At 44.0% G+C, this 12523-nt stretch overlaps 1 protein-coding gene and 1 long non-coding RNA gene across 6 annotated transcripts in view; one reads left to right on the forward strand and one right to left on the reverse strand.

Annotated features, from left to right (window-relative positions):
- Positions 1-64: 64 nt before the first annotated feature.
- On the forward strand, positions 65-11314 carry LOC141975182 (uncharacterized). Of its 3 annotated transcripts, XR_012635880.1 has the most exons (4): positions 70-154; positions 917-1044; positions 6812-6901; positions 10967-11314. It is a non-coding gene; the product is annotated as an uncharacterized LOC141975182 (long non-coding RNA). The 3 variants fall into 3 exon arrangements; XR_012635881.1 differs by lacking the exon at positions 917-1044 and having other exon boundaries at positions 65-154; XR_012635882.1 differs by lacking the exons at positions 70-154; positions 917-1044 and adding an exon at positions 4416-4574.
- Positions 3170-12523, reverse strand: part of SLC44A2 (solute carrier family 44 member 2 (CTL2 blood group)) — a 38557-nt gene continuing 29203 nt past the window's right edge. For 2 of the 3 annotated variants that reach the window (XM_074935424.1, XM_074935423.1), the window contains exons 21-22: positions 11923-12007; positions 8151-10974 (exon numbers count right to left, since the gene is read on the reverse strand). In XM_074935424.1, coding sequence (XP_074791525.1) covers positions 10853-10974; positions 11923-12007 — 207 coding nt within the window. In that variant the 3' untranslated portion in view covers positions 8151-10852. The other variant, XM_074935425.1, reaches the window with a different exon arrangement.

The following is a 12523-nucleotide window of genomic DNA, read 5'->3' on the forward strand; positions in this document are numbered from 1 at the left end:
CCGGGTCCGCTCCCCGCCAATCGGCGCGGGACGGCGCTGCAACGTCACCTGCGCGCCCGGCTAGGCTCCGCCTCCTTCGGATCTGCGTCTCCGCGCGCGGCGCCGCGGGCTCAGAACGAGGGGGAGGTGGCTCGGCGCGCGGGAACTGGGGCAGGTGCGAGGCGAGGGGGCGGGGCTAGCCCCCCACACGACTCCCCGGCCGCCCCCACGCGAGGGGATCGATGGGGAAAGGGGCGTGGGGGGCAGTGTGGGGCGGCTGCTCTGAGGGGAAAGGGGTATGGGGGGCAGTGTGGGGAGGCTGCCCTGAAGGGAAGGGGATGTGGGGGGCCGTGTGGGTTGGCTGCTCTGAGGGGAAAGGGGCATGGGGGGGCAGCTGCCCTGAGGGGAAGGGGGCAGGGGGCTGGCCTCAGGAGAAGTGGGGGCAAGACACAGCTGCTCTGAGGGGAAAGGGGCATGGGGGGCAGTGTGGGGAGGCTGCCCTGAAGGGAAGGGGATGTGGGGGGCAGTGTGGAGCGGCTGCTCTGAGGGAAAAGGGCCATGGGGGGCAGCAGCCCTCAGGAGACTAAACTGTGATGTGCCACAGGAAGAGAATAGGAGGGAGTGAGGTGTCCCAGTGCCAAAGACCCTTGCCGTGGCAAGAAACTGATTAATTGAGATATATACCCAAACGATCCTGGAAAGCAGTCCACACCCCAAGCCACAGAGGAAGGCAAAAAACCCCCAAAGGTCTCTGCCAATCTGACCTGGGGGAAAATTCTTCCCAAATCCACATATAGCACGCAGTTAGACTCTGAGCATGATGTGAACAAGAACCAGCCAGCTGTAGCCATCACTGATGCTTCTGAGGAAGGAGAGAAACAAAATGCAAACACAGAGTAGGTTGTGGGGTTGGGCAATCTCTTTCTGACCCCTGCAGGTGACCACGTGAAGCATGAGATGTGAGCAGAAAGGATTTTGGGAAGCCTGGCAGCAGCTGTCCATCCTATCATGAAGGGAGCATGGGAAGGATCACTGGGTGGCTGCTCACCTCACACCTGTTATGAGGTGGGGTATGGAAGGGCTCAGATCTTCTCATTCCCTGCATTTGTGTGCATGCATGTGTGAGGTTCTTACCCTCAGCACAATGAGGAAGGCTCACCTGACAGGACTCAGGCTCACCAGTGGCAGCCCCCCTGCCCTCTTTGAGCGTGGATGACTGTATTTCCAAGCTGGAAAAATGGGAACACTTGCCAATTTCTCCAATGCTCTCTCCCCTCCCTGTCTTGTTACCATTCTCCATCCTTCAGGGTCAGACTTGGGCAGGAGGGGAGAAGTGGTAGCATCCTCCTCCAGCGCTGCCCACAGATTGGGGTCCACCCATGAACAAATGCAGTCTGTGACTGCTCTTTGCCTCAGACCTGAAGGTGGTCAGGTGCCCAGTTCTGCACTGCTTACTCAGTCTATTGAAGTCATGTGAGGATTGCAGGATCAAGTCCCTGCTTTGCCAGTCTTGTGAACTTGCCAAACAAGCCATTTCTAGTCAGTTTCCAAGCAAGAGCCAATATTATGCTTGGGTGCATTGTGGCTTTTAAAAATCTGTACATTTCACTTGGAGCAGGTTTCAGACTGTTGGCAAGTTGACAATGCACTAATAAATAATAACTACAACAGCTCATCCCTTGCTAAAGCAAACTTTGGGTGCGCTGTTCCATTGATATTACTCTCTGAAGAATTCAGTTTATTTGAGAGCCCATGACACTGAAAAAATAACAAGGAGTCCTTGTGGCACCTTAAGAGACGAACAAATTTATTTGGGCATAAGCTTTCGTGGGTTAGAATCCACTCCATCAGATGCTGAAGTAGCTGCATAACGATTTCTGATAACTTACAGTTGTGTTACTTGTTAGTTTTAGAGTGCAGACAGACAGCACCTGTAGATTATTATCCTAGTTGGTCTGCGTACACTTGTAATTTACTTCATCCATTGTATTGTTTAGATGCAGTCAACAAAACAGGATCTATCTACTGTAGCTGAGAACTCTTCAGTGTAAGGAAGAGGCAGAAAATGCTGTTTGATTTTGGATGGATGCGTGACCCACTTAACAGCCTTTGTTTGGGGAGCACAATTGAGAGAAGAGATCTGAGGTTTTACTAGAGTAGCGCATATAGAGAAGAAGGTAGTAAGTGCCTTTCGGTTCAGTGCTATGGTAGGAGAATTTTTGGTTTGGTTTCTTTGCATTTGCTATGTCAAAGTATCAAAGTGAAAGGGAGGCTGTAACTGTAGGGAAGAAGAAAATGTTGCACTATTTGTGGAAAATATTGTGGAAGTGTCTAGAAATTTGCCAAGATTTATTTGTAACTTAGGATGATTTTGAGTGACCCAAGTTCCTGGGGATGAGTGCAAATGTCTCCTTAAAATGTCGAGAAACAACAGCCACTGATGGCTATTAGCAACCTTGGAATCCCAGTCTTTGATCCAGACTCAGGGTATGTCTACAGTGTTGTCAGAGGTGTGATTGCAGCTCAGGTAGGCATACCTGTACTAGCTGTAACCTAGCTAGCACAACTCAAAATAATAGCAAAGCTATAGCATCATGGGCCTCAGTGCAGGCTAGCAACATAATGTAATCAAGATCCCAGGTGGGCTTGTACTGCCCATGCCACTGCATCTTTACTATTTTTAGCCATGCCAGCTAGATAGAAGGTATAACATGTAGACTGCTAGACAGCATTTTTACCACTGTCATCTACCTCAGCAGTCTGGACAACTCACTGGTAAAGACACAAAGCAGCTCCTCCACACAAGTGCTCCCTGTGTTGCTAGCATAAGTGCTGGACCAATGGTGGAGGAACTCCCTAAAATGACCTGTTTAGATAAGGCCAAGGAGTCTGATTCTCTCTCTACTGTATTTAATCTGGTCCAGGCCTTGGTCTTGCTGTGTCCTCCCTTTCCCGCAATGAAAATTTGGACATTTGGCGGAATTCAGTCAAACACCCTTCTGTATGTGGTAGAATGTTACTCTGTTATGACAGCAATGCTGATTTGTTCACCTACCTTGTCAGTGAGAGGAGAAATGAAAGTAGTGAAGAGATTTCAGTAGACTATTTGTCATGACAGTGTAATCTGGCTAAGGATTAGCCACACAAATCAGAATGATCCATTCGGAAGAAAGCCAAGCTTCAGTCCAAGTAGGCACTTTATTTGTGGTTGGAATGCTGACATTGATATAATGGAATATCACATATACATTGGAAATATACACATACATCCCCACTCAAGGTTGTTGGTTTTTATTTTATTTTGCATAAAAGGCCTCCCTGCATAGAGTGAGCATCTTTGGGAAATCAAAGGAAGGGACAGTTATCACAACAACATAGAGGGCCAATCCTGCAGTCTTTGTACAGGCAAAATACCATTGCAGGATCAGCCCTGAAGGATCCAGGGAAGGAAATGGAACATGAGTGGTTTACAGGGACATAAAAGGGTATTTTAAAGGCAGTCGGAGACAGTTGTTCTTAAAGGTAAAATAAGCAATTATGGCTTTAAGATGCAGCTCAGGTAGGTAGAGAAAAAAGCTTCTAATCACACAGTCAATTGAGTAACAGAAACAGGCTTCCATAAGGAGATAGAGAGAATCACCAAGTCACAGCATAACAATCAATCACTGGAGTTCATTTTGGGGCATTAGCATCCCGCCACACAGTGTGCATGTGTAAATGTACTAGACTGTCTTTCCAGTCTGAGTGATACGGCAACAACATTAATATTCTGAACAGCTCCTTAATAAAAGATATGTCCCTTTGCTGCAGAAGGCAGGGCCCCGCCAATATTTATCTACTTCACCAGGATAAATAAAGAAGCATGTTCATTATAGTACAGTGTAGGTGTAGTTGCCATCTTTAAAAAGGGGGAAGAGGCTACATTACAATTATATCAAGACTATGAAGGCAGAGAGAGGGCTGCTTTCTGGTATTCAATCTGAATTCCATTAGGGTATTTAACTAGGACTTCCTCCCCATCCTGTTCCTTAAATTCCATAGTTTCTTAGACTACAACTGAGTCTGCAGAATACATCCCAAGCCAAAGCAATGGTTTCTGCGGGAACTATGCTTCCTCATCAACTCTTGTATGCCTGAAAATACAAATCTTTCCATAGTGACTTAAAATGAGCCATCTTATGAGAAAAATATCCTAATAACAGAAAGGCCCTGAAATCCCCTTTGCTGTTGGTCCTTCTGGGCACCTGCTATTTTAGAACTTTATTTCTACAGCAACCAAAATGATTCTATTAGAAAGATAATTAGCAGTTGAGCTGGAGAAACAAGCAGCAGAAATAGACCACCCACAGAGCCTGTCCTTGTGCAAATATCCCTAGCAGTAAAAACAAAGCAAAAGACTGTGGAAGAGATGAAAAAGAGCAATAGATGAGCAGAATAATCTTGCACAAAACATTTTGCAAACATTTTCCATTAGATGCCAGTAAATCAAATCTGTAGTTTTGTTTCTGTAACCACTCCTGCCCCCTTACCTAGGTGACCATCTGTCCTTTTGAACATCCCGTATCTGGTGCTTACTGTCCCACAGCCCATCTCCGGTAAGTAGCATTTGATCAGGTAATAATCATGCAAAGGATCATGCACTATAAGTCTAGGATTTTGTGACACGAATAAAAAATTGGGGATGAAATAGGGGAAAAGCTGGTTTTTATTTCCTAGAAATGCAGTTGGTCACCCTACCTTTATGATTAGTTTAAAAAAAGTGGCACTGTAAATATGTGATGCGTAACAGGACGTACAAAGTTCGGACAGGGTTATATTTTAAAATGGGATGGGGATTCTAAAGGAATCACCAGGAGTTTATGTAAGGGTAGAGTAAGAAATCCTCTAAAGTAGTTTCTGTGGACATTTTTGGTATATATAGCCCCATGGAAGGGATTACTAGCTGTCAGGCACAGGTAGATGATGCCAGGTTTGGAGACTCCACAGCACACGCATTATCTATGTAACAGGCTGTAGTTTTTTCAAAGAGGTGAAGTTTAGCCAATGAGTCATTGATGGGGCAACTCCTGCTTACCAAGCTCAGGTGGGTTTTTTTTTCCTGTTCGATATAGGTTCTTATACTGTGCCCTCATCCCTGTAGCATCTGAGCATCTTCCAGTACTGAGTTAAGTGACAGAACAAATCACACATAACAGATATTACTTATTCCTCTCATCCTCTCCGCGGAGGGAGAGCAATGTGTGCAGTACGGTGTTTTGGTAGGGTTTGTTTTGGGGCTGTTTTGGTTTTTTGGTCGGTGATCTGGCAAGTCTCAGTCATATTTTCTTATAACACAGTGTTGAAGAATAATTTGTCCTATCTACACTAGCAGAGCTTTTCCCTCACCAATTCAAGGGGACTGGTTACCCCCTGCTATTGTCAGCAACAGATCAGCTTCCTAATGTAGATGCTGCTTCTGAGACCCAGTGGTCCAAAAGACAGTTCTAGGAATATGAAACTCCTAAGTTCCAATCCAAAGTTCTGATACCAACTCCCAGTGGAAGCTTTGGGCAAGGTCACAGCACATCTCTGCCACAGTTTCCCCAATGATAAAGTAGGGATAATACCTGCCTAACAGGTATTTGGGAGGATTAATGCATTTGACAAGTGCTTTGAACTTGTAAAATTCTAAGTATTAAATGAATAGCAACATTGCAAAAGCATGTGAGTCTTTTCCATTGTAGAGTGGTTTAGAAGAGTAGCTAGAGCTGCCTCTGCAAACTTAACAACTTGGTCATTTTTATTTGCTTATTTAAAACCAAAGCAAAATGTCCAAAGTAACTGGTTTTCATTATAAACTACCAACCTTTCAAACGTGCAAAGCTGATAAATCAGTTGGAGAGAAAGAAAACTTAACAAAAGGTTTTATACATATATATTTTAAAAATCCATCACAAATTTACAGCTGTAATGAGATCATCTATGCTGTGCTCCAGGCTCATGTGACTTTATGGCTAAGGGGCTATACCAGTACCTCAGACCGCTGTTGAACGAAAGAAGCAATGTTGACCAATAACAATACTGGAACTCGTGGGTACAACTAATAAAAACAAAAATGTACAAAACCAAAAAACCCTTTAATATTTCGGATATAAAACAATTCTCATATCTTACAAAAAATACTACAGGCTCAAAAGGTTACTAGAAATAGGTATAAAAAAAGTAAAATATAATCTTTAGCACAAATTAAATGCTACAAATTAACTGGCCAAATTAACATATTTGGAATAAAGAGTTCCTTTTTGTTTAAAAAAATAAAGAGTCCGATAACCTCACAATGCCTCTTTACACCTCTGTGTTGCTGCATTATTTGGAAGCTGTAAACCATCCAAATAGCCCCATTTCAATTTGTTTAAGCAGATTAAAAATAATAAATGAAGTCATGAGGTTGACCACCTTTCCTATCCCCAAGAGGGCCCCATCTACATTAGTGAAAATAGAGTAATTCACAAATAGTGGTAGCAAGGGTGGATGCTCTAGTGCAGCCTGAGGCCTGTCCTTTTTCCCCACCATCCTGGCCAACCCTGCTCACTGGTTTAAAAAAAAAAAAAAAAAAAAAACTGAGTCCTGTCTACTCTGCAGCTTCTACTGTTGCTACCGGAGGCAGAGTTGTACCTGTGGTACGTTATCAGTTTTGCCAACATTGGACACAGTCAGAGAGATGACCATTTAAAGGAAACTACAGTGATTCTTAACATGCCTGATAACTTAATTTGCAACACTGGGCTTTCTAATGTTCAGTGGCATTCTAGTCTCGTGTTTTCTCTGACACACATTGCTGGTGTTTCTCTAGGTGGAAGCTGCCCTCGGACTGGAACTTCCCAGCAGGCTCCCCCATCAGATGGTGGAGTTCACAGAACACAGTGGCTTTCAAAACTGTGAGGCAAGTTTGTTTGTTTGACCCTTTGGTTTGTTTCACCACAGTTAACAATACTTTTCCATTAGCCAGCTCTTTTCATATATATATATATACACACACACACACATATATATAAAGCAACAATGAGCATCCTTTCTTTCCCATGCATTCAAATGGGTTTTTGCATATAATGCTGGATTTTTCCAATAAACCAAAACATGTTAAAGGTACAGAAGCAGCACACTCCTGGACTGTCAATCTCACTGAAGAGACAAAACAAATGACATAGAGCTTTCATCAGTAATACTAATGACTATCCAGACATGCACATTCCCTACCAGCGCTTATCTGAGTATTTTGCATTTCCTCTGCTGTTCAAGTTCTACAGCTTGATTAACATTGCAGGTTTCTCTTCTGTCCCTGCCATCATCCACGAAGACAAGGCATTAATAGGTGCGTTCCTCAATCAATGAAGGTATTTATGTGTCCAACATGGTAGTATCTGAGTGCAGTCAAGTAGGTTAGTGATGTTCTAGCGAGCTAATGGAGGAGGTAATGATCTGGCTTTACTGGTGTGACAGATTTAGTAGTTTTATTTTAAAATTCATTTGGTGTCTGTGAATCTGTGATTGGTGCTGGCTTTACAATCCTGTAGACTGAATTCAGTCTCTGGAATAGATGGAGATGGACAAAGGCAGGGCAAGTTAACCTTACATCAGTGGGCCTCAGCTGAAAACTGACCAATTCATTTCTTCGATTCTCTCCTGAGACCAACAAGGTCCCAGTAGCGCTGGGTTCTGCAGTAGTGGATACCTGTCCACTAGGGCAGTGGGCTCAGTTTTTACTTAGCAATGCCTAACAATCTTAAGTAGAACTATTGACACTAATCCCTTCTCTCTATCTGAGGAAGGAAAATCCTGCAAAATGCTCTCCAGAAACAATTTCCACTGCTCTGGACAAGCTTGTGGCCAATGCACAGGCTGACAGCCAAAGCCGTCCATCTTAATTTGAGTAAAGGATACTGCAGTTCACAAAGTACTAACAAGGTTTGCATATTGGACTAATAGCACTTAATGCTGTATATTATTATTTGCTCCTGAAATGGAAACGGGGAAGGGACAAATAGAAGTGAAGAGGGCAGTGAGTAAAGAGGAAGCTGCTATGCATCCGAGTGACCTTTGTTTGTCTTGTTCAGAAGTTTTTTCAGGTCAGGTGACATGAAGTAAGGCTTTTCGGATGAACCATCGTTACGCTCCAGGTCTTCCACTGCAAGGGGGGGGGGGGTTAAAAATACAGAACTTAAGTACTGCAGGGTTGTAAACACCTCAAACTAGAACCAGTTACTGGGCTTGCCAAGCCTCTTAGGGATAAATTTGTTTTCAGTGCCATTTAAACAGCAGGTGCTCTTACATCTACATGCACAACCTTCTCATGATTCAGACTGAGTTGGATGCTCAGGAAAGTGGCTGCAGTCCCTGTGATGGTCATAGAAGGTGCAGTAAGGAGTCTAGAGACAGACAAGTGCTAAAAGAGCAGATGTAATACTCATCCGTTAAATACCCAGTTGAGATGCGGATGCCCTTCTGCTTCTCACAGGCAGTGCATGTGTGTGTATTCTCTCTTTCTTCTAAAGCCGTTGCTGTATGCAGCTTCCAAATGTAAGTCAGAATTACACTTGTACCGCTCCCATTTTAAAGACAGAGTATTGGACTCCTGAAGGGAGGCTGTTTATCAACATCTGTTTGGAACAGGGAGTCTAAAGTGTTAGGTTACAAATCAGCTAAGACAGAGGCTCCTCCTATATGAACAGAACAGGTTGCTCAATAGTACCATTGCCTGGAAATACAGAGATTACCATTACTTGGGGATAGTGTGGAAAGACAATGCTCACTCATTGTTCGTCAGTGTAGTGTAACTGCTCATGACTTGACTGTAAAGCAAGTTACTTGTTATTTGTTTGGCACAGTTCACCTAGTGTACAACACCCCTGTCAACATACAGTACATACATAATAATTAGGCATGTCCGTGGCACAGAATGTATTTTTCAGATGCTAGCTGTTCAAAGCAGAGCAGCAGCTCTAGCAAAAGCCATAGGAGAATAGCAGCCAAAATCACAGAGACCATCAGCTTCATAGTTTAGTGAAACAGTCCTGGAATATTTTGAGGGTGATGGCATGAGTATCGAAACCCAGCAACTTTTTCCTAGAAGGATAAGACTCAAAATATGGAAACCTTACTTTGATGGGAATTTGTAATGCAAGATTTGGCAGTGTTCACAGAATTGAGTCCCCAAGGAAGAGACTCTTCCTCAATCAATCAATCAAAATAAGACAACAAACCTCATGCAACATCCTTCTCGTCCTTGATATAGTAAGGAGAAAATAAGGTGAAGATCCACGGGGTATTTGCGGACATATGTTTTAGATGCCGAAAACTTTAAAAATTGGCCATCTGTCAAACCTCTCTAGATTCAGTTGTATTATTTCTGTCCACCATCGTGCTGAAACACCTCCCAGATGTAATATCTGCCATTTTCTCTTGCTCTTCTAGTCATTAACACTGGGTACATAATCACAGATTCTTGTGGCATCTAGACTTGATGGATGGTCTAGTGGCTAAAGGGAAATCACAGTAGCTACTTGGGCATCCCTTTCTGTACTATGTAGCTCAGCTTCTGACACCGACAGTCAGTTATCTTCTGCCCGACTGTCCTGACTGCACTGGGCTGTAAGCTAAGAAGGTGCTAAGATCTTATTTGAGACGCCTGGAGGCTATAACCCTGCTTTACCCCCTCCATCTAGCTGCTTTACCCCCTCCATCTAGCGCTCTCATTGAAAAGTGGGACAAACGTTAGCTGAACTACCTCAGGAATGAGCAGAGTTCTGTAAGCCGGTTACCACAAAGATCCACCATCTTCCATTTAGTTACTAGTTAAACGAGTAGCCAGCCAGGAAGTGGGAGACAGACTGAAATAATTCTATACAAGTCAAGGTGTACATACAAGTGAAAAGATCAATTAGATTTTTCAACTTAAAAAAAAATTATAAAAAAATACATCCTGCCAACTTGTTCATTCCCCCAAAATAACCTTTCTGAAGAGTCAGCGTGAGAAAACAGCAACTACAAGTTTCCTACTTTAAACAGAGAGAATTCCACTTTGGGACACAAAGGTTTCCAGGACCCTCGTGGACACAACGGGTTTGAAAGTGAAGCATATGCCACCTAGTAAAGAAAACTTCCGGTCTGCCAGCTGGAATTTGCATAGAAAGAGTAGTGAGAAAAGTAGTTAATTTCTCTTTGCAGCTAGCTGGAGGCTGAACAATAAAGAGGAAAATATAGTTCCATCCAGAACAGATTGACACATGGGCAGCTGTAAACCTCTTGATCATTCTACAAATTAGTATCTCACCAACTGCAAAGAGAAACAGCTCCCCCGCAAACAGAGCATAGAACGGGACAAAGCAAAAGTGAGTCAATTTGTAAGGAACATTCCAGAAGTAGCTACAATGCCCCTTTCATTATAGGCAATTGAGAGTAGAGGAGGATGCAAGTTAATTTTTTTTAATAAGCGAGATATACACTATCCTGTGTATATATAAAGCCAAATTTGGCCTCTGTGGAGGCAGAGTCTTGTTGGTTAGGTTAGCAAAATGTTACCTATCATGCATTAATGGAGGAGATGATTGTGTCAAATGCACAAGAGTCCCAATTACAGTTCCACCCATTTTGGTACAAGAATATCAGTTAGGGGGAAGAATCATAGATTTGATACAGCATTCACCCACTTGCACTGTCCTTCCAAAATCAACACCCCCTCTACCCTCAAGAATTCCAAGGACAAGCAGCTGAAAATCATGCACCACCAGGGTGGACCCTTGGAATAATGCCACACAGTTACAGATTGGCTGGGGGAGCACAAGTCTTCTACAAGACACCCACATGTGCTAGCCCTCCCTGTTCAGAAAGTTGAGCCCTATCCTTGGCTATCAGCACTTTTGGATGATTCTAGGCTCCCCTTCAGCAGGATTTCACTCAGCTCTGGGGACATGTAGTAAGGTCGCTCAGGAGATCCATCATTCCTCTCCAGGTCTTCACCTTTTCGCAACCCCAGGAAGATGGAGGAAGCGGCCACGGAAAGGAGGAATGAGAAGCAGTGGAGGAGCAAGGGGAGCAGCACAGCAAAAACAAGAGAGAAGGACGACAGAGGGAGAGAAAAAAAGAAGGAAAAACTCACATTAGTTGCAGTTAGATTCCACCACCGAGATCAAAGCACCAAGAAATGTAGAGAGACTAAAACAGATTACAGAGAGTCTACTCTTGGGCTACAAATTTATTTTGCTACCAAGCAAGGTGTACAGGAGCTGCTTGTTAGAGTAGTGATGGGGGTGGTGAACAGGGAGAAGCAGAAGAGAACGTCAGAGTTTTAGAAATGATAGAAGGGAGTTAGCTTTCAGGGGTTCTTCCATCCATCTCATTTTATTCAGGGTTTTAAATCACTGATGCCGAGTTGGTGCATGTGCATTTCTGTACGCAGTTCTTAGGGGGAGATTTTGCAAACTTGTACTTCTAAATCCTCTGGCGTTTTTGAAAGATTTGCCCAAGTGCTCCAAGCCCTGGGCACATCCTTCCCATTGCAGCCCATGCACAAAAGGCAGCATTTGAGAGGACTGGAGCTGTGATGCAGAAGGCAGAGGAAAGCTGGCGGTTTGCAAGTGCCCATAACAGTCTTCAATGGTAATGAGAAGTATGGGGAAGCCCTAGACTAAGGAAAAAATTATGACACCTCAGTTCTAGGGAAGGGGGAGGATGGAGATTGGAGGGTCCCTTTGTGGTGTGCTGCCCTCTTTTATACGCAGAAGCCATGTCGGTGGAAGTAGTTCAGAAGAGCAGAAACAAACTATGAAGTGACAAGTAGTGAAAGAAAGGCCGCGTAAGTCAAACACAACAGAACGGTTCCACAGGCCAGCCGTCTGGGATGACAGAGGTATAGCTACAAAGTAATACTCAACGGAGCACCAAAATCCCTGAGGTCCAGTTACTTACAGAAGCAGAGGAAGAGGGTATCCACACACATGGCATAGACGCTGAAGAATCCATGTGCAATGAGATAGGAGCCCACAATCACAGTCTGTAAGAGAAACCTGGTTGTCACCTCAATGCCAAACCTAATTATTTTGGGGAAGTTCTCTGCCCTGTGTTAGGAGGTCAGATTAGATGATCACAGTGATCCGTTCTGGTCTTGAAATCTATAACCTGATACCAGTATAGAGAGCAAAAGCTCTGTCCCTTGAAAGAGAGAAAAGACATGCTGAACTCCATGCACAGTTCCCCCTTCCATTTCCATAGGAAAAGAGAAACAGCCCTGCCCAACCTGATTCAGACACATGGAGGCTCAAGCAGCACCAGCAAATGGAAGCTGGCCAGGCTTGGCTCAGTGCAGCCGCCTGGAAGTGCCTATGGGGAGATGTGCTTCTGCATTAATTGGCTGACTCTGCAGAGAAGCCAAGGTTTGAATGGGAAACTGAGAATGAGCTCTCCTTCCTCTACAAAGAGGGACTCCTGGAGGACAGTGAGTAGGGGAAGCTTTCTCTGCTCAAGCTGCACACGTTCTGGAGAAAGGCTAACGTCCCTAAATTCATTGTAA

This window comes from Natator depressus, chromosome 20, assembly GCF_965152275.1.
Source record: "Natator depressus isolate rNatDep1 chromosome 20, rNatDep2.hap1, whole genome shotgun sequence".
NCBI lineage: Eukaryota > Metazoa > Chordata > Testudines > Cheloniidae > Natator > Natator depressus.